A 22,101-nucleotide genomic window follows, 5' to 3' on the forward strand; every position below is an offset into this window, starting at 1 on the left:
TGATTTGATTTGATAACTGTTGAAAACTTTGCTTCTTACTGCTTTTGTGGAAACCAAGAATGTCCCATTTCAATGTCAGAACAGCAAATTTCTTCTAAAGACAACGAGTTTGCAAGCATGATGTAAACACCATAAATTAAACATTCTCATAATCCAGTGCTCACTTATGCTTCAGTAACTCACATTCATTTACTTCAATCACAGCCTTTTGAACTTTCCATGCCTTCATTACATCTCACCTGGATTATTGCAACTCTCTATATCATGGTACAATATCAATAAAGTTGATGATAATGAAGATGAAGGTGATTTTGTTAATGATTACATGAACATCATATCCTCATACACTCTGTCAGTTATACATCCCATTATCCTTATAGTCTGAAAAAGAAAATGTATTGCCTGGTGACATGCACCAATCTATGTCAAACTGATCCAATTAAATATCTAAGGTGACAGTATCAGATACTCCTATTTGATGGAGCAGAATACATATTTGGAATATAAAAAGGCACTGTATGAAGATAATGAGTTTATTGAGTGTAATAAACACAATCATGTTGTGGTTAATCAAATAAACATTATAAAAGATCAAGATTATCAAGATTTGATCAATCTTTATCATTGTTTGACATATTCATCTGAAAGTCATATAAGTTATATGTATTTAATTATTTTTAAATTGAAAATAGAAACATAAAAAAGACAGCCATGCCGTTTTACTGGAGCCAATTTTAGAACAGTATGGGTTCTAATATTGCAGTCACATACAGTTGTTTTTTTTCCTTATACATATAAGACCAACCAAGAAATCTGATCCATGAGTGTGCCTGTCCGTGAAATATAAACTCATCAAGTGAAATAAATATTGTCATGAGCAAATAGCAAATGCAAATGATCTGTTATTCAGATTATAGCACACTGAATAATAAGTCCACAGATATACAATGAATATGAGATTAATTTATAAATCCTGTCACACTGATTTGTTAATGTCAATAAGAGTTTAATAATAATAATAATAATAATTAAAAAAGAATAGCAGATAATTAAAAAAATGTAACCAACGATTCAAATACCTAATATTTGCAACTTATAAAAATCTATTTAATTGTCTGCTATAACTCATTGTTTGGTTTATATGTCTAGAATTTTAAATGTCTTTTTACTATAAGGAATCTTATTTTATGTGGATGAGTGTTGTCAAGCAATACACATTAAGATACATAAAAAAGAATTACAAACTACAAGTTAAGTGTTGCCACTTTTTCAGGTAGACAAATAAGTGTAGTCTTTTTGCTGTTTTAATTTTAAAAGTTTAACTGATTATGTTATATTGTATTATTAAGCGTTAAGTTCTGTGGTTAAATTATTTTAAGTTATTCTAAAGTTGTTTCTATTTTTGTTATAACCTAGTTTGGATATTACCAAATGGTCCATCTGATCAATTTCTTATCAATTTTCAGCCATATTTGGCATTAGCCAAATTTAACTCCTGCATTGCTTGCAGAGCATGTACAGTATAAAGAGCCGGAGCAGGACTGGAGACTGTTGCGTTCAGAAGTCCAGCCGCAGCTTGCTTGTGGTGAGAAAAAACTTTCATTTCATTTTCACGATGTACAAAGATTTAAAAAAAATTATGTTATCATACAGTATTGTTCAAAATAATAGCAGTACAATGTGACTAACCAGAATAATCAAGGTTTTTCGTATATTTTTTTTATTGCTACGTGGCAAACAAGTTACCAGTAGGTTCAGTAGATTCTCAGAAAACAAATGAGACCCAGCATTCATGATATGCACGCTCTTAAGGCTGTGCAATTGGGCAATTAGTTGAATTAGTTGAAAGGGGTGTGTTCAAAAAAATAGCAGTGTGGCATTCAATCACTGAGGTCATCAATTTTGTGAAGAAACAGGTGTGAATCAGGTGGCCCCTATTTAAGGATGAAGCCAACACTTGTTGAACATGCATTTGAAAGCTGAGGAAAATGGGTCGTTCAAGACATTGTTCAGAAGAACAGCGTACTTTGATTAAAAAGTTGATTAGAGAGGGGAAAACCTATAAAGAGGTGCAAAAAATGATAGGCTGTTCAGCTAAAATGATCTCCAATGCCTTAAAATGGAGAGCAAAACCAGAGAGACGTGGAAGAAAACGGAAGACAACCATCAAAATGGATAGAAGAATAACCAGAATGGCAAAGGCTCAGCCAATGATCACCTCCAGGATGATCAAAGACAGTCTGGAGTTACCTGTAAGTACTGTGACAGTTAGAAGACGTCTGTGTGAAGCTAATCTATTTTCAAGAATCCCCCGCAAAGTCCCTCTGTTAAAAAAAAGGCATGTGCAGAAGAGGTTACAATTTGCCAAAGAACACATCAACTGGCCTAAAGAGAAATGGAGGAACATTTTGTGGACTGATGAGAGTAAAATTGTTCTTTTTGGGTCCAAGGGCCACAGGCAGTTTGTGAGACGACCCCCAAACTCTGAATTCAAGCCACAGTACACAGTGAAGACAGTGAAGCATGGAGGTGCAAGCATCATGATATGGGCATGTTTCTCCTACTATGGTGTTGGGCCTATTTATCGCATACCAGGGATCATGGATCAGTTTGCATATGTTAAAATACTTGAAGAGGTCATGTTGCCCTATGCTGAAGAGGACATGCCCTTGAAATGGTTGTTTCAACAAGACAATGACCCAAAACACACTAGTAAACGGGCAAAGTCTTGGTTCCAAACCAACAAAATTAATGTTATGGAGTGGCCAGCCCAATCTCCAGACCTTAATCCAATTGAGAACTTGTGGGGTGATATCAAAAATGCTGTTTCTGAAGCAAAACCAAGAAATGTGAATGAATTGTGGAATGTTGTTAAAGAATCATGGAGTGGAATAACAGCTGAGAGGTGCCACAAGTTGGTTGACTCCATGCAACACAGATGTCAAGCAGTTTTAAAAAACTGTGGTCATACAACTAAATATTAGTTTAGTGATTCACAGGATTGCTAAATCCCAGAAAAAAAAAATGTTTGTACAAAATAGTTTTGAGTTTGTACAGTCAAAGGTAGACACTGCTATTTTTTTTAACACACCCCTTTCAACTAATTGCCCAATTGCACAGCCTTAAGAGCGTGCATATCATGAATGCTGGGTCTTGTTTGTTTTCTGACAATCTACTGAACCTACTGGTAACTTGTTTGCCACGTAGCAATAAAAAATATACTAAAAACCTTGATTATTCTGGTTAGTCACATTGTACTGCTATTATTTTGAATAATACTGTATATATATTTATAATTATAAACAATTTGTAACACGCTACTAGTTGATATTTGTAGATTTTTTTATTAAAAGGCATGACTTGTACATATAACATTGTACTTTGTATATTACAGTATTGCAGACTTTCATCAGAAGTGTGTGGAATTGTGGTAAGGTTAAGATGATATATTAAACTAAAGACATTTTATGGGGAAAAATAAACTGACTGAAAAGTGCATTAGTGCTCTGGCATAATACACTTGTTTTAGAATATATAATCAACCTCCAGGCTTTACTGCAGGGTTTCCTTAAATCTGGCCTTAACAGTGAACTCTGGTTTGCAGAGTTTAATTTAAACCCTGATCAAACTGGAGAACCTGTTACCTTTCAGGAGTCTTTTATTAGGGTTGGAGTTAAGACTCTACACAAACTAATTTTACATGAAGTAAAAAATTACTGATCTAATACTGAATTTCTGTGACAATCTTTATATTCTTGAAGTGAGCTGCCACCATGAGTACGGACGCGGAGATGGCCGTTTATGGCAAGGCTGCCATTTACCTCCGTAAGCCTGAGAAGGAGAGAATCGAGGCTCAGAACAAACCATTTGATGCCAAAGCTGCTTGCTATGTGGTTGATGATAAAGAGCTGTACGTCAAGGGAACGATCAAGAGCAGAGATGGTGGCAAAGTCACTGTCATTGTGAATGACACTAAAGAGGTGAAATTTCATCATTCCACAAAAACTTTTACTTACATAATCTTAAACTTTTTTATGATTGTTCTAATTTAATGGATCAAATTTATAGGAGAGAGTTGCAAAGGAGGATGATGTCCACCCAATGAATCCTCCAAAGTTTGACAAGATTGAGGACATGGCCATGATGACCCATCTCAATGAACCCTCTGTGCTGTATAACCTCAAAGAGCGTTATGCCGCATGGATGATCTACGTAAGTTCTGGAGCAAAGTAAAAAAGCATTTAAATTCATTTTGTCAGTGTTGTTGCAATCTGAACACTTCTCTGCTCATTTCAGACTTACTCTGGGCTTTTTTGCGCTACTGTGAACCCCTACAAGTGGCTCCCAGTGTATGATGCAGAAGTGGTGGCTGCCTACAGAGGCAAGAAGCGTATGGAGGCCCCACCCCACATCTTCTCTGTCTCTGACAACGCCTATCAGGCCATGCTGACTGGTAAGATCTGATTTATGTGATCTGAATTATTTCTAAGTTGATTTTGGTATGTCAAATTCACATTCAAATATATTTTTCTTAAAAAAATCACTGAAACATTATTACCTTTTCATTTGCAGACAGAGAGAACCAGTCTGTCCTGATTACGTATGTATCTAGCCTACTCTACTGCTTGAGATGTTGAGAATGGTTATATTTTGCTCTGGTGGAACTTCTACATTTCTTATCATAATTTCTCTTCTCATAAACCAGTGGAGAATCTGGTGCTGGAAAGACTGTGAACACCAAACGTGTCATCCAGTACTTTGCCACAGTTGCAGTTCATGGTGACAAGAAGAAAGAGCAGACTCCTGGCAAAATGCAGGTAAGAGATACAAAACATTATTCATAAGATATAAGATAGTTTTACAATAATCTCACTCAATATATGGTATGTGAGTTTGTGAAATGTCTACAAACAGTTCAGAAATGAAAAAGAAAATAACTGAAACCCCTTCAAACATCAAACAGGGCTCTCTTGAGGATCAGATCATTGCTGCTAACCCTCTGCTTGAGGCTTATGGTAATGCCAAGACTGTGAGAAATGACAACTCCTCTCGTTTTGTAAGTCGAGCTATTTTTATATTCAAATTTAGAAATATTTAGCTTAGCTTTGTTGAGTATTTTTTGTTGTTGTTTTATTAATACAGTACAGCAACTCAAATGATCATTTTATTTTAAACAGGGTAAATTCATCAGAATTCATTTCGGCACATCAGGAAAACTGGCTAGTGCTGATATTGAGACATGTAGGTGGACATGATCTTATTTATCCATCCTCCACATTTGTCTGTCATGCTTCAGATGATTGTGACACAAGTACATTCTCTCAACAGATCTGCTGGAGAAGTCTAGAGTGACATTCCAGCTTCCAGATGAGAGAGGCTACCACATCTTCTACCAGATGATGACCAACCATAAGCCTGAGCTGATCGGTAGATATACATATTTGATTTAATATTTACTATTTTGCACAAAAAATATTGTACAATTCTATGTAATAAATGCTCTGTGTATTTTACAGAAATGACGCTCATCACCACCAACCCTTATGACTTCCCCATGTGCAGTCAGGGTCAGATCACAGTGGCAAGCATTGATGATAAAGAGGAGCTGGTTGCTACTGATGTGAGTCAATGCTGTTTTAAATAATAAACTCAATGTAAACATGGCTAATCATAGAGCTTGTTCTTTTTTTCTGACATTTCCAGACTGCTATTGACATTCTGGGCTTCAGTGCTGAGGAGAAGATGGGCATCTACAAGTTCACTGGAGCTGTGCTTCATCATGGTAACATGAAGTTCAAGCAGAAGCAGCGTGAGGAGCAGGCTGAGCCTGATGGCACAGAGGGTGAGACTAAATAGAACTAATGTGTCTGATTACATGCAGTGTTTGATTTGAGAGATCCATGTTTCTATTTTCATAAACAGATAATGTAAATAATAAAGGTTATTTTTTATTATTAATATTGCAGAGGCTGACAAAATCTCCTACCTTCTGGGTTTGAACTCTGCTGATATGCTGAAGGCTTTGTGCTATCCCAGAGTAAAAGTCGGTAACGAGTTTGTGACCAAAGGCCAAACAGTACCACAGGTGTGTGTAGTAAATTATGAAAATAACATATCTCCATCAGATTCATGATTGAATATAGCAAATCAAAAAGTTTTTAATAAAAATTCACTCTATTCTTACAGGTTTACAACTCTGTTAGCGCCTTGTGCAAATCTATCTATGAGAGGATGTTCTTGTGGATGGTCGTTCGTATCAACCAGATGTTGGACACAAAACAACAAAGAAATTTCTTCATTGGTGTGCTGGATATCGCTGGCTTTGAGATTTTTGATGTAAGAATCTTTTATGTTTATCTGTCTTTATGGAAAATAGAGTCACATTCAGCCGCTAGTAAATGATGCTGTTTCTTTCTCCAGTTCAACAGCATGGAGCAGCTGTGCATCAACTTCACCAACGAGAAACTGCAACAGTTTTTCAACCACCACATGTTTGTGCTGGAACAAGAGGAGTACAAGAAGGAGGGCATTGTTTGGGAATTCATTGACTTTGGCATGGACTTGGCTGCTTGCATTGAGCTCATTGAGAAGGTTTTTACTGGTTTATGAACTTATTAATTTCCATTTTCCATTTTCAAAAGTATACATTTTTAATAATAAGCAACATTCTTTTATAAACAGCCCATGGGTATCTTCTCCATCCTTGAAGAGGAGTGCATGTTCCCCAAGGCTACAGACACTTCCTTCAAGAACAAGCTGTATGATCAGCATCTTGGCAAGTGCAATGCTTTCCAGAAACCAAAGCCTGCCAAAGGCAAGGCTGAGGCCCACTTCTCCCTGGTCCACTACGCTGGAACTGTGGACTACAACATTTCTGGCTGGTTGGACAAGAACAAGGATCCACTGAACGAGTCTGTTGTGCAGCTTTACCAGAAGTCTTCTGTCAAACTGCTGGCTACTCTCTACCCACCTGTTGTTGAGGGTAATAAAACATTTAAGTGTTAATTAAACTGTGCTAATTTAATTAACCAAACACTGATTTAATTTTGCACTTTCTTCTGGTTATTACATTATGTGTCTTCCTTTGTCTCTTCATCTGCATAGAGACTGGTGGTGGAAAGAAGGGAGGCAAGAAGAAGGGTGGTTCCATGCAGACTGTGTCTTCACAGTTTAGAGTACGTCTTTGTTTGAAACCAAATTTGAATAATGATGCAGTGAAAGCAATGACTGTACATCAGCTTGCTTGAATAAGTCAGAAAAGTCAGAAAAATTATATATCAACAAGTCAGTCAATGTGCCTAATAAGTAAGCTGTAACTTTTCATGATTACACAGGAGAACTTGGGCAAGCTCATGACCAACTTGAGGAGCACTCACCCTCACTTTGTGCGCTGTCTGATTCCCAATGAGTCCAAGATCCCAGGTAAAATAATAAAAGGACCTCAGACATTCTGTCATTAATACAGTATTTTATGTCTTTTACTAATTTACCAAGCTCAAGATCTAAACTGTCCTTTATAGGTCTCATGGAGAACCACCTGGTTATCCACCAGCTGAGGTGTAACGGTGTGCTGGAGGGCATCAGAATCTGCAGAAAGGGCTTCCCCAGCAGAATCCTCTATGGTGACTTCAAGCAGAGGTAGCAGGGGCCGCATGGAAAACAACATTTACTGTACAAAGCTCTTAATTAGAGGAAATTAAGCATTTTGATTGACCTTCAACAGATACAAGGTGCTGAATGCCAGTGTAATCCCAGAGGGACAGTTTATTGACAACAAGAAAGCTTCTGAGAAACTCCTGGGATCCATAGACGTTGATCACGACCAATACAGATTTGGACACACAAAGGTTCATATTCTACTTTACAGCATTTAAAAAATTTAATCATCATGCTTTATTGTATAAGGTTATTATGTTTAAATCACTGTAATTTATTATATAATAAGGTGTTCTTCAAAGCTGGTCTTCTGGGTACTCTTGAGGAGATGCGTGATGAGAAACTGGCTGCTCTGGTCACAATGACTCAGGCTGTCTGCCGTGGTTATCTGATGAGGAGAGAGTTTGTGAAGATGATGGAGAGGAGGTGAGGAATGTCATGAAAGGAACAAAACCTCTGATTCTTATATTTATCTATTTCAGTTAGTATAAACCTTTTATCAGTGGAACTATTTATACCAATGATTCCTTCCCCACATTACTTCAGAATGTCAATGAATGATCAATAAGATTTGTTCCTCTCTATGGGAAAAAAGAATTTTGGAAAATATTTAAGATTTATTTATATTTACATTACATATGATATTTATATTTTTTGTGTCAATACAGAATTCAGAAAAAAGTATCAATTGTACAGTTACCTATATTTTGAATTAAACATTGCATTGTGTTGTGATTTACGGTTAAAGAAAATATCTGAAAACTAAACATATAATATCTTGATAGAAAAGTACCTTTTTTTATACTTTTTTTTTTCATTTTGTTTTTTTATACATGTAAGATATGTAGGAAGTATTGTGTTGACAAGTATAAAAATAAGTGCATTCATCAGTTACTAAATATCTAAATGATTTAATCAGGGAGGCAATTTACACCATCCAATACAACGTCCGCTCTTTCATGAACGTCAAACACTGGCCATGGATGAAGGTTTACTACAAGATTAAGCCTCTGCTGAAGAGTGCTGAGACTGAGAAGGAGCTGGCAACCATGAAAGAGGACTTTGTAAAATGCAAAGAAGATCTTGCCAAGGCAGAGGCCAAAAAGAAGGAGCTTGAAGAGAAGATGGTGGCACTGCTGCAGGAGAAAAATGATCTGCAGCTGCAAGTAGCATCTGTGAGTTTATCTAATTTAATTAACTGAAATATATCGACATTAAAATTGAACAAAGTGGTTTCCAAAGAAATAACAATCTATTTTCCTAACAGGAATCTGAGAATCTGTCAGATGCTGAGGAGAGATGTGAAGGTCTGATCAAGAGCAAAATCCAGCTTGAAGCTAAACTCAAAGAGACAACTGAGAGACTGGAAGATGAGGAAGAAATCAATGCTGAACTGACAGCCAAGAAGAGGAAGCTGGAGGATGAGTGCTCTGAGCTGAAGAAAGACATTGATGACCTGGAGCTCACCTTGGCAAAAGTGGAAAAGGAGAAACATGCCACTGAGAACAAGGTTGGAGATTTTGTTGGTTTAAGATTAGATTAATAATTTTATATTATGATATGGTATATTAAATTAGCTCATTTGAAAAAAAAAAAACAGGTCAAAAACTTGACTGAGGAAATGGCAGCTCAGGACGAGAGCATTGGCAAACTTACGAAGGAGAAGAAAGCCCTCCAAGAGGCACATCAGCAGACCCTGGATGATCTCCAGGCAGAAGAGGACAAAGTCAACACCCTGACCAAATCCAAGACAAAGCTTGAGCAGCAAGTTGATGATGTGAGTCGTAATAATTAGGTTATACTTTGAATATATAATTTTGTATTTTCGTACCATGAGTAGAAGTAATGACTAAATAGTAAAGACATTAAATGTATTATATTCAAGGTGTATAACTTGTTACATGTTAAAATGAATCAAATAATAATGGTGCTAATAATTAAGCCACTTAATTAACACAATACCTACATCAAACTGCTTAGCTGGAAGGTTCCCTTGAACAAGAGAAGAAGCTCCGCATGGACCTTGAGAGAGCAAAGAGAAAGCTTGAAGGAGACCTGAAATTAGCCCAAGAGTCCATCATGGACCTCGAGAATGACAAGCAACAATCTGATGAGAAGCTGAAGAAGTAGGACGTTTTTGTAAACTCTTACAAAAATAACGGTTATCATTTATTTAAAATCATTCATTGTTCCCCTTTTACACACAGAAAAGACTTTGAAACAAGCCAGCTGCTCAGCAAGATTGAAGATGAACAATCTCTGGGTGCTCAACTCCAGAAGAAGATCAAGGAGCTTCAGGTATTTTTTTTTTTCTTTTTGCTGTTAAGAGCAATGGTAAAATAAAGGCTAATAAGGTTTTATTAATACCACTGTAGGCTCGCATTGAGGAACTGGAGGAAGAGATTGAGGCTGAGCGTGCTGCTCGTGCCAAGGTTGAGAAGCAGAGAGCTGATCTCTCCAGGGAACTTGAGGAGATCAGTGAGAGGCTTGAGGAGGCTGGAGGAGCCACTGCTGCTCAGATCGAGATGAATAAGAAGCGTGAAGCTGAATTCCAGAAGCTGCGTCGTGATCTTGAAGAGTCCACCCTCCAGCATGAAGCTACGGCTGCTGCCCTCCGTAAGAAGCAGGCAGACAGTGTGGCCGAGCTGGGAGAGCAAATCGACAACCTCCAGCGTGTCAAGCAGAAGCTTGAGAAAGAGAAGAGTGAATTCAAAATGGAGATCGATGATCTCTCCAGCAACATGGAGGCTGTTGCCAAAGCAAAGGTTTGACAATTGATTCTTAAATCTTTTTAAGGAAATGTAACAAATATGGTTAAGATTCTTAAGAAACTAATGATCTTGTGGTTTACAGGCCAATCTTGAGAAGATTTCCCGCACCCTTGAGGACCAACTTAGTGAAATAAAGTCCAAGAATGATGAAAACCTTCGCCAGATAAATGACCTCAGTGCTCAAAGAGCAAGACTTCAAACTGAAAATGGTAACAATGGAAACAAATTTTCAAAATTAAATAAATATACATATAATATACATATAAATATATTTATTTAATTATAAAAGATTATAGTGGCAACATGTATTATTTATATACACTTTAAAGTGATAATGTTGGCTTATGCAACTCCTCTTTTAAGGTTTTAAGCAGAGGGTTTTAAGCATGTCGTGGTTTAGTGTAATACAGTTAAACAGAAACCAGACTGACAGCAGTGCACCAAAATGAGTGCAAGTAATTAGCAATTAGTTTATTCACTGTTGAGAACTGCCACTACGCAACAGAAAAACATTGCTTCATCCATTCATTAAACTTAAATATATACAATTTTCTGCGCAATTCTTATATCTTACCAATATTTTTGTAAATGTACATTTCTAAAGGTGAGTTTGGCCGTCAACTGGAGGAGAAAGAGGCTCTGGTTTCTCAGCTCACCAGAGGCAAACAAGCTTTCACTCAGCAAATTGAGGAGCTTAAGAGGCAGATTGAAGAGGAGATTAAGGTAATAGCATTGACACAAACAGTATTTCCACTTACTATGCATCAAAGCTAATATTATGTGACTTTGTCTCCTAGGCTAAGAATGCACTGGCCCATGCTGTGCAATCAGCCCGTCATGACTGCGACCTGCTCCGTGAGCAGTTTGAGGAAGAGCAGGAGGCAAAGGCTGAGCTGCAGAGGGGAATGTCAAAGGCCAACAGTGAAGTTGCACAGTGGAGAACCAAATATGAAACTGACGCCATCCAGCGCACTGAGGAGCTTGAAGAGTCCAAGTATGAACATCACAAGAGCTGATTACTATGTTTTCATATGGAAAAGTCTTTCATGTTAAAACTGGTGTTTATAAATGCATTGTAGGAAGAAGTTGGCTCAGCGTCTGCAAGAGGCAGAAGAACAAATTGAGGCTGTGAACTCCAAATGTGCCTCTCTGGAGAAGACCAAACAGAGACTCCAGGGTGAAGTGGAGGACCTCATGATTGATGTGGAGAGAGCCAATTCTTTGGCTGCCAATCTTGACAAGAAGCAGAGGAACTTTGACAAGGTAAAAAAAAAATGTCATACTGTTAAGATACTATTTAAAAAAAAGTTGTGTGGCCATTATTTCAGTGAAAATTATTTCATTATTTAAGTTAAACACATCTGATCTTAATATGAATAAATACCTCCATTGAAGGTCCTGGCAGAATGGAAGCAGAAATATGAAGAAGGTCAGGCAGAGCTGGAAGGTGCCCAGAAAGAGGCTCGTTCACTCAGCACTGAGCTGTTCAAGATGAAAAACTCCTATGAGGAGTCTTTAGATCAGCTGGAGACCCTCAAGAGAGAGAACAAGAATCTGCAGCGTAAGACTGAAACATTAAAAAGTAAATATATATGATAAATCAATGCTAATAATGATAAAGATTATATTTTTCCTTTCTACAGAGGAGATTTCAGATCTGACAGAGCAGCTGGGTGAGACTGGTAAGAGCATCCATGAGCTGGAAAAATCTAAGAAAGCAGTGGAGACTGAAAAGGCAGAGATTCAGACCGCCCTGGAGGAGGCTGAAGTGAGTATCTGGAGTTGAATATGAAATTCTGGCAGGGAACCATAATACTGTGTTATTAATGCATATTTTTGTTCTAAAATTTAAATATTGTGTTTTTTTAATAGGGCACCCTGGAGCATGAGGAGTCCAAGATTCTTCGTGTCCAGCTTGAGCTTAACCAGGTCAAGGGGGAGATTGACAGGAAGCTTGCAGAGAAGGATGAGGAGATGGAGCAGATCAAGAGGAACAGCCAGAGAGTCATTGAATCCATGCAGAGCACTCTGGACTCTGAGGTCAGGAGCAGGAATGATGCCCTGAGAATCAAGAAGAAGATGGAGGGAGACCTTAATGAGATGGAGATTCAGCTGAGCCATGCCAATCGCCAGGCTTCTGAGGCCCAGAAACAGCTCAGGAACGTTCAGGGACAACTCAAGGTATATGACTTCTCTTTGGTTTATGGGTTCAGTAACATGATTGTATAATCTAAGCTATGTAAAGTAAAGGCAAACAGAAAGTATATCAAAAGCTTAATGTAATTGTTATGTTCAGGATGCCCAACTGCACCTTGACGATGCTCTGAGAGGACAGGAAGACATGAAGGAGCAGGTGGCAATGGTGGAGCGCAGAAACACTCTGATGCAAGCTGAGATTGAGGAGCTGAGAGCTGCTCTGGAGCAGACAGAGAGAGGCCGCAAAGTGGCTGAACAAGAGCTGGTGGACGCCAGTGAGCGTGTTGGGCTGTTGCACTCTCAGGTAACAGCATAATGTATTTTACAAAGAAATTAATTCTACAATGAAAATAAGGAAATTGAGAGCCTCATTTAAAATGTTCATACTGTTGCTTTACATGTTATAGAACACAAGTCTCCTGAACACCAAGAAGAAGCTTGAGACTGACCTTGTTCAGATCCAGAGTGAAGTTGATGACACTGTACAGGAAGCCAGAAACGCAGAGGAGAAGGCCAAGAAGGCCATCACTGATGTGAGAAACAGTAGCTGCCTAATGATTCACAAAACACTTTCTTAAAAATGTCAAACTAATATTTGTCTATATTATTGCAAAAGGCTGCAATGATGGCAGAGGAACTCAAGAAGGAGCAGGACACCAGTGCTCACCTTGAGAGGATGAAGAAGAATCTGGAGGTGACAGTGAAGGACCTGCAGCACCGTCTGGATGAGGCTGAGAATCTGGCCATGAAGGGAGGAAAGAAACAACTCCAGAAACTGGAGTCCAGAGTAAGACTGCCTTCATTCTGATGTTCTCCTTTATCCTGATATTTATAGTCTTGATGTGGACATTATCCAGTGTCTAAGCATGTCTAAACATTAAGGTCCGTGAGCTTGAGGCTGAAGTTGAAGCAGAGCAGAGACGTGGAGCTGATGCTGTTAAAGGTGTCCGCAAATATGAGAGAAGAGTCAAGGAGCTCACCTACCAGGTATTTATAAAAAAAAAAAAAAAAACTTAATGTCACATTAATCTGATTATCCTTTAGTCTGATATACATGTATTATCTGCAGACTGAGGAGGATAAGAAGAACCTCAACAGACTGCAGGATCTGGTTGACAAGCTTCAGCTGAAGGTCAAGGCTTACAAGAGGCAGTCTGAAGAAGCTGTGAGTACCTCTTTTAAGAACTAGAAACACCTTCTTAACATTTGAGACCTTCTGCTGCTGATATAATTGTGTGTGGATTTGCAGGAGGAACAAGCCAATACTCACCTTTCCAAGTTGAGGAAGGCGCAGCATGAGCTGGAGGAGGCTGAGGAGCGTGCAGACATTGCTGAGTCTCAGGTCAACAAGCTCAGAGCCAAGAGCCGTGATGCTGGAAAGGTAATTTTTTTTCCTGATATTGTTTCAAACTTAACTACCTCATATATTCTCTTTTATACTAATCATGTATTTGCTCACTCTTTTTTTTTTCCTAAGGGCAAAGAGGCAGCTGAGTGAAAAACTTAACATACCATGTACATTTCTGAAACAGTAAAAATGAATAAACCTTCAAATTCAGAAGCTTTCTTTTCTTGTTATTTTTTATTTATTTATTTATTCACTCACGGTAGTTTACGATTTGAAGTAAGCTTCATGATAAACCATCAAGTTCATCAAGTAGTTTATGAAATGGGCTCAATAGTATGAACTTTAATTTTGAAATTTATCAAATAAATGTCAAAATCAAAACTACAACTTCTAGCAAATTAATGTACTGTATTTTAAACATAATTCCATTGAATTTCATGAATTTAATGATATAAACAAATACATTATATAATCACGTAAATAAAGTTTGTAAAGACCCTGATGGTGTATGTCAACAAGATTTGCTTAAAATAATAATTAAAGCATTCAATTACAAAAACAATTTTTTTTATATATATATATTAAAACCATAGTCATTGGTCCAGTCCCAGTTAGTTATGTACTTTGTAGTTCAACTTTTTGTTTTCATTTTTGCAGAAAGATGTTAGTTTAATTGCACCACAATATAGACCTGCACTTCTGAGGGAGTACCACGGGACCCAACGCAACATGCAGGATGCAGTGTGGGACAGCTATTGATGGGCGGGAAGAGACTTATGTGTGTCGATGTGGGAGAATAAAATTATTTGTAGGACTTACGCAAAATTATCTAAATATAAAGTGTCTAAAACATAAAAATGGTTATTTATATGTAGCACAAAAGCAAAAATAAAAACTAATATAAACTTTTTAAAATTATTGAATGAGTGCTCACAAATAGTGAAGTGAGTGGACAGAAATTATATATATATATATATATATATATATATATATATGCAGTACAGACCAAAATAGGGCTGGGACAACGCATCGAGGTCATCGATGACGTCGACGCAAAAAATACGTCGACGCAAAATATGCGCATCGATTCGTCGACCTGTTTTTATTACTCTAAAAAAACGTTTGAAAAACGTTTACCTTATGTGCGCTGAATATACGTGATGGCCGGATCAACATTCTGTCCAACGTTATATAACCAATCCAGGGGTTTTTCTGTTTTGATCTTTTTTTTTTTTTGGCGTCTGTCAAAGCCTTATTTGATCGGTGAGTGATGTAGAATAGAATGACTGCTGGGCCTGACAGGGCGCATACGAGAGAGAGCCCCAGCTGAGCTCGCACTCACAGACTTCAAACAACACAAGCGCTTCTTGCGCTCTCTCTCCCTTATGCATATTAATCAAAATCATTAAACACGATAGAAAAAGGGAGAAACACCAAAGTTTCACGCGCGCTCGCGCACTCACAGTCTTCAAACTACAAGAGCGCTGTCTTGCTTTCTCTCTCTCCCTCGTGCATATTAACCAAAATCATTAGACACAATAGAAAAAGGGCGGAAAGCCAAAGTTTCACGTGGAGCATTCTGAGATTTTTTTTTCTCCATGACAGGCTGCTGGCTCCCGCTGTTAATATATATATATAGAGATTAGAGACCAGGTCAATGGCACACGGAGTTCTAGCAGCAGACAGTTCTCTAGAACAACTGTTAAGAGGAGACTGTGTGACTCCGGCCTTCATGGTAGAATATCTGCTAGGAAACCACTGCTAACGAAAGGCAACAAGCAGAAGAGACTTGTTTGGGCTAAAGAACACAAGAAATGGACATTAGACCAGTGGAAATCTGCTCTTCCAATCTTTGGTTCCAACCACCGTGTCTTTGAGCGACACAGAAAAGGTGAACGGATGACCTCTACATGCCTGGTTCCCACCGTGAAGCATGGAGAAGGAGGTGTGATGGTGCTTTGCTGGTGACACTGTTGGGGATTTATTCAAAATTGAAGGCATACTGAACCAGCATGACAACCACAGCATCTTGCAGCAGCATGCTATTCCATTCGGTTTGGGTTTAGTTGGACCATTTATTTTTCAACAGGACAATGACCCCAAACACACCTCCAGGCTGCGTAAGGGCTATGTGACCAAGAAGGAGAGTGATGGGGTGCTGCGCCAGATGACCTGGCCTCCAGAGTCACCAGACCTGAACCCAATCGAGATGGTTTAGGGGTGAGCTGGACCGCAGAGTGAAGGCAAGAGGGCCAACAAGTGCTAAGCATCTCTGGGAACTCCTTCAAGACTGTTGGAAGACCATTTCAGTTGAAGCTCATCAACAGAATGCCAAGAGTGTGCAAAGCAGTAATCAAAGCAAAAGGTGGTTACTTTGAAGAAACCTAGAATATGACATATTTTCAGTTGTTTCACTTCCATGTGAAATAAAAAGCTTTTGCAACATTATACACCATATCATTCAAAAGCTTAGAGTCAATATAATTTTTGTTTTTTTGGAAAATAGATTATAGAAATGAACACTTCTATTTAGCAAGGACTCTTTTGTGGGTTCGAGTCTCAGGCCGGCACACCACGACTGAGGTGCTCTTGAGCAAGACACAGAACCCCCAACTGCTCCCTGGGCACCACAGCATAAATGGCTGCCCACTGCTACGGGTGTGTGTTCACGGTCTGTGTGTTCACTGCTGTGTTTGTGCACTTTGGATGGGTTAAATGCAGAGCACGAATTCTGAGTATAGGTCACCATACTTGACTGTATGTCATGTCGCTTCACTTTAAATTGATCAAAAGTGATGATAAAGACATAATTTTTCAAAAGATTTATATTTCAAAATAAATGCTGTTCTTCTGAACTTTCTATTCATCAAAGAAACCTGATCAAATCAGAATATCAGAATTATTTCTGAAGGACTGTGTGACCAGAGTAATGATGATAAAAATTCAGCTTTTGAAATAAATAAATTACATTTTGAAATATATCCAAATAGAAAACAGTTAATTTAAGTAGGTTAGTAAAAATATCTTGCTATACTTTGGATCAAATAAATGCAGACTTGGTGAACAGAACAGACTTCTTTAAAAAATATTAAGCTTCCGTTCAAAAACTGTTGACTGGTAGTGGATACTATAGGCAACTTTATTTTTTCTCAAATTTTTAGCTTTTAATTGGCTTAGAAATCTATAACTGCTGGACAATAACAAATAATAACGATTTGTTAATATACTGCAAACTATTTTTTTATCACATAAGGCAGAATAGTCTCTATTCTGTAATAAATGCTGTGTCAATTAACACTGCATTGTTCATACTTTATTTATCACCTGCTGGAGATGACTTGAAAAACCATATATTGTTGCAATCGTATGTTTAATGTCTTCGTGTTTCCAAAAGATCCTAGGATTTGTGTGTGTGTGTGTGTGTGTGTGTGTAAAAACTGTTTTCATACAGCGATAGCTGGACGCTTTTGCTCATATTAGGAGTTTCCTGATATGACTTGCGCGAGAGCGCCTCCGGCTTCGAGTATGAATGAAATGCACACTGCATGAGAGTTTAGCTCTGAGTGATGTCCATCTCGCTGTATTCTGGGTCCGAATAGAATATCAGATCATGTGCAGACTATCCCGACATTAAAACACATTATTAACTTCAACATCCAAAAAAGTTTCCCAGAATTATAAACGTAACGTTAACTAAAAGTGATGCACAAACTTCAACTTAGGCTTAGGCTTTTTAAAAAAAATTTTTTATCTCGGCTCCCTACTACTTGTGTCTTTTCCCTGGCATAGTTGTCCATCAGTTATTTGCATTCAGTCAGCTGCAAACATTGGAAGGGAGCTGAAGCAGGCCAGGCGCGCATGCGGGAGTCACGTGGGCTTCGCCTGTCTACTTCGTTCACTATAAAACACATTTTTAAAATATAATTATGTATATATAGTAATGGTTATATTTTTATTTATGTACATATGTTAATAATATAACATATATATATTTTTTTAGCTACTGGGATGGTGCCCCGTGGGAATTGGTGCCCTACGCAAATTAGCGTACTCTGCCTATCGGTATGCACCTTTTTTTCTTGTCGTAAAAATGGGCGCGGCCATTTGTAAATTCTATGGTCCTGGCTTCCATAGAGCATCACAGTCCTGCCCACAGCCCGAGAGAGCTTAGGTGCCGGAAGTAGATTTCCCATTCATTTCTCCCATTGACTTTCAGAAAAATCCGTATCCAAAGACATTTAGAGCATATCTGAGGATAACCAGCTACAGCTGAACTCATAAGCATAAAACATATCATTTCGAGTGAAAAAATTAAGAGAAAAATCCCAAAAAAGTCAAAGGTACAAGAATGTGTACATATTTTCATTTAGAGCGAAGGAACTACTCATCCCATTATCCACCGTGCCTCACTGCCTTTTGAGCGACGTCCAAATCTGAAGATGGCCGCGCAAACATTTTCCTCCAGTGAATTTTATTTTATATAGTGAATGTGCAGTAATAGCAGTTCTTTCAGTATTAATTGTGTAAATAAATAGTGTTTTATATAGATATTGTGTATTGATTTTTATATTTATCATCGTGTATTTTATATATTGTTCTTGTGTGTAAAAGCGGTTAAGGATAATGTCCGCAATGGTGCATTGCTCTGTACCTGGCTGCAATCATCGCTTAGTCGTCAACACGTCATTGCCATTACACAAATGTTCAGTAAATTCGCAAAAAGGTATGCCTAGGCTAAATATTGTTTTGACAGTGGCATCATAATATGCTTGATATGACTCATACCATATGAAGGCTTACAGTAGCCTAGCTAAAGTGGATGTTAATGCTAACTAACATTTCCAACCTCCCTGCAAAACTCACCAAAACTTTGTAGGTCTTGTCCCTCATGCTGGCCCTTACAAAACCCACAAGCTGACACTCAACTAATGTTACATGACCCTATCTGAAGTGGTTTTCACCCCTTTGAACACTTTTGTTTTCCTCCTTGAGAAAAAACATCATGGCAGCCAAGGATATCATGATTGCACTGATAAGTCCACCGTGCAAAAACGCAACACAGGTTTTTATTTTGTTTTATTTTTTTATTAATGGTCTTCAGTCTTCACGGACCTTTGCGGGTAGGGGTGGGCGGATTGATCAAAATATCAATAGTATTGATGCCAACCCTGGTATTGGTATCGGATCGAAACAATTGTAATTGAATCGATATTTTAATTTAAATATCTCTCATCTACGTTCATTATACTTTGCTCGTGTCTTCTACCTCTACAATCCTGAACAAACGCTGCTTTCACATTCTTCCTGGCCCACTTTGCTGCTCCTCCCCCTCCTGCTGCTCTGCTGTGTTTCTTTTATTGTGTCGTCACGTGACTCACAACGCGCCGAGGAGCAGCGAACAGAGTGAGCGAAGCTGATAGCACATTCAGAAGGGGGGCTCAGGGAATGTAATTGCACAGGTATATTTGTTCTTTGTTTGTTCTTCAGTAATAATTGTGTGCACTTTATTTCATTTGCTTTTAAAAAACAGAAAAAAGGGAGAGATTTTTTTATTCTTTATTTTATTTTATTTTAAGGCTGTAAAGAATTCATTCTACAGTGTCTAATTGTGGACTTCAATACATTAATAAAAATATTGCCTAAATAATTGATCATTCATTCACCTCAGAAATAATGACATAGACCTGCTGCACTCCCCTACACAAAAGCTTTTTTTTGTAAAAAGTATTGTATTGGTATCGGTATCGGCAATACTGACCCTATATGTATTTGGTATTGGATCGATACCAAATTTTGCAGTATCACCCACCACTCTTTGTGGGGTTTAAGTTAACCAGACGGTTACACGAGTTCCACCAATCAGATGCATCACTGTGGGATTGTGGGATTGTTCAGGATTGTGGGTAATGAAGTACTTATCCAACACATCGCGAATAAAAGGCATTTATCTCAAAACAAGGTTAGTGCCCCATGAACCTTTGGCGTTTATATGATCATATACTATCGCTTAGTACAGCCGTAGCTGGTTTTAAGTCTACCATGTATGGTTATGTTTTTATGGCTTATACCCCAACTGTCAATGCAGAAATTGTATTGAATTTTTTATTCCGGCACCGGCTGTGGGCGGGACTGTGATGCTCTATATATTCTTATTTTTAGCTGAACAAAACAGTTCACTTTGCTGTTTGATATTTAAAGTTGGTGTGTCTTATCATATTATTTTCATGTATTATCTTAATTATGAACACACTGGTATGTAGTGCAAACAGTTCCCTTTCATAGGTCACCCCTTGATGTGACGTTTGTCTGAAGCCCTGTACCATCCCACCAATTTTATTGTCCAAATAGCTCTTGCCAGCACCCTATGCATGCATACGCATAGTATACCTGTGCTATTTTTCTCAGATTTAATTTCCTCCAGGAAAGCAAATTTTCTGAGCCCTAGGAAAGCATCACGTGTTCTCAGTAACATCTACAACGAGCAGTGTTCAACACCTCTTCGCGGACGCGTTGAGTCATCGGAAGTGCAAAGAGCCGTGTAACCGAGCCTTTTGGAAGTCGTGGCCTAATGGTTAGAGAGTCGGACTCGCAATCGAAGTGTTGTGAGTTAGAGTCTCGGGCCGGCAGGAATTGTGGGTGGGGGGAAGTACACGTACACTTCTCTCTCCACCTTCAATACCATGATTTAGGTGCCCTAGAGCAAGGCATCAAACTCCCAACTGCTCCCCGGGCTCCGCAGCATAAATGGCTGCCCACTGCTCCGGGTGTGTGTTCACAGTGTGTGTGTGCACTTCGGATGGGTTAAATGTAGAGCACAAATTCTGAGTATGGGTGAATTCATACTGAGGTGGAGGGGATACCCATGAAAGGTGCGTAGTGTGCTTGGGCTTGCATCATGTGCAGGCAGAGCTTAGTGGCCTTTCATTTTGTCCTCAATGTGATGGCCTATGGCTAAAAGTGTTGCGCTCGAGGGTAGAAGTCTTTTCTAAGGTCACCCCCACGTCCAACCCCCGCCGGGTTGGATGCATGTTTATTGTGCCAAGGCGCAAGCTTGGGGCAACATGTGCGACATTGATTACGAGGACAGTGCTGCGCTGGAGTTTTTCCCCCTTCGTTCACTCTTCCCAACTCGAGTGCAAGAAATCAGCAGAATCGCTGTGGAACCCATTGTTTTTGAAGATGAGGATCTACAGCCCACCCCGGAGGCCTACAACGCTTCCTTTGGTTGTGGGCTGCATGACAACAATGTTTGTCCACTACAGCTTCAGAGTCAGAGGACATTCTGGCAGACACATGTGGTTCTCTCCCTCCGAGTGGACAGGAGAAACACACTTCTCCTTCATACAGTAGCTACTGGATGTGGTTACTCATGCGGTGGATAAGCTAGGGCTAGATTGGGAAGTGGAGCTTAAGCTGGACGATTGTTTTCTAACTAGTCATACCCCTGCACAGCCCCATAGGCTGTTGGCCATCTTCCCGGACCTCCACCAAGAGGTTTTAAGGTCCTGGAAACAGCCTTACTCGGGGAGCATGAAACTCTGCAGCTGCGTATTTCGCCACCATTGCTGACATGGCCAAATTCGGCCACAGCCTGGAAGTTTTGTGTCACCTAGTGACCAACGTTAAATTATTGACTCCAGTCCCAGCCACAGAAACCCAACAGACAGTGAAAAGTTGAAACACAAAATACTATTAATGGGCCAGCAAGCACTAAATAGTAAATGTTAATGTGAAGGAAAGTCCCCTAAGATAAAGTCTCTAAAACCCTTTTCAAAAGGTCAAGGTTCAGTGACTGGAGGCTTCTAGGTAGTTTGAAAATGTTATGATACTCTAGGCAGCAAACACAGGGCGTTGAAAGGAGAATCCGGCATAACAAAGGCAGTCTTCACAGCAGCACTGGGCCCAGAAACCCAAATGGATAGGCCAGCAGCTAGAAAAGAGCACCAAAAATGACCACCAACGTCACAGATAGCAGAGGTCACACACACTGCAATGCGATAAAATATAGTTACGGCCCTTCAGGCAACATTAGCGAGTGTTGAGGGAAGTTTGAGGATAGCCACAATCTTCAGGACATCACCAGACACTGGAACCACAGGATGGATATTGCTGAGGCTAGAAGCAAACAAC

The 22,101-nt window shown here is 38.9% G+C and overlaps 3 protein-coding genes across 8 annotated transcripts in view; all 3 read left to right on the forward strand.

Annotated features, from left to right (window-relative positions):
* Positions 1-1,509: 1,509 nt before the first annotated feature.
* Positions 1,510-14,184, forward strand: LOC127958390 (myosin heavy chain, fast skeletal muscle-like). Of its 3 annotated transcripts, none has more exons than XM_052557245.1 (41): positions 1,510-1,585; positions 3,395-3,430; positions 3,762-3,980; positions 4,069-4,212; positions 4,297-4,453; positions 4,573-4,600; positions 4,706-4,817; positions 4,964-5,056; positions 5,178-5,241; positions 5,329-5,427; positions 5,517-5,620; positions 5,704-5,842; positions 5,967-6,085; positions 6,187-6,336; positions 6,421-6,591; positions 6,682-6,982; positions 7,105-7,175; positions 7,335-7,422; positions 7,521-7,638; positions 7,724-7,847; positions 7,946-8,082; positions 8,576-8,831; positions 8,924-9,166; positions 9,257-9,433; positions 9,637-9,782; positions 9,864-9,954; positions 10,032-10,421; positions 10,510-10,636; positions 11,032-11,150; positions 11,225-11,421; positions 11,507-11,690; positions 11,823-11,988; positions 12,071-12,195; positions 12,300-12,608; positions 12,724-12,927; positions 13,031-13,156; positions 13,240-13,410; positions 13,506-13,610; positions 13,693-13,788; positions 13,873-14,004; positions 14,101-14,184. In XM_052557245.1, exons 3-41 carry the CDS (start codon positions 3,774-3,776, stop codon positions 14,119-14,121), a joined length of 5,811 nt encoding a protein of 1,936 aa, XP_052413205.1. In that variant the 5' UTR covers positions 1,510-1,585; positions 3,395-3,430; positions 3,762-3,773; the 3' UTR covers positions 14,122-14,184. The 3 variants fall into 3 exon arrangements, with proteins under 3 accessions (XP_052413205.1, XP_052413206.1, XP_052413207.1); XM_052557246.1 differs by having other exon boundaries at positions 1,548-1,585; positions 3,395-3,435; XM_052557247.1 differs by lacking the exon at positions 3,395-3,430 and having other exon boundaries at positions 1,551-1,585.
* The window catches only part of LOC127958392 (myosin heavy chain, fast skeletal muscle-like), a 38,632-nt gene continuing 18,040 nt past the window's right edge, over positions 1,510-22,101 (forward strand). The window contains exon 1 of one of the 4 annotated variants that reach the window (XM_052557253.1): positions 1,510-1,585. The gene's annotated coding sequence lies outside the window, so the exon portion shown is untranslated. Of the gene's footprint in view, positions 1,586-3,394; positions 3,436-22,101 lie in introns of those variants that run through there. The other 3 variants (XM_052557250.1, XM_052557249.1, XM_052557251.1) reach the window with 3 other exon arrangements.
* The window catches only part of LOC127958393 (myosin heavy chain, fast skeletal muscle-like), a 54,737-nt gene continuing 34,205 nt past the window's right edge, over positions 1,570-22,101 (forward strand). The window contains exon 1 of the mRNA XM_052557257.1: positions 1,570-1,585. The gene's annotated coding sequence lies outside the window, so the exon portion shown is untranslated. The remainder of the gene's footprint in view (positions 1,586-22,101) is intronic.

Source organism: Carassius gibelio, chromosome B5, assembly GCF_023724105.1.
Source record: "Carassius gibelio isolate Cgi1373 ecotype wild population from Czech Republic chromosome B5, carGib1.2-hapl.c, whole genome shotgun sequence".
Lineage (NCBI taxonomy): Eukaryota > Metazoa > Chordata > Actinopteri > Cypriniformes > Cyprinidae > Carassius > Carassius gibelio.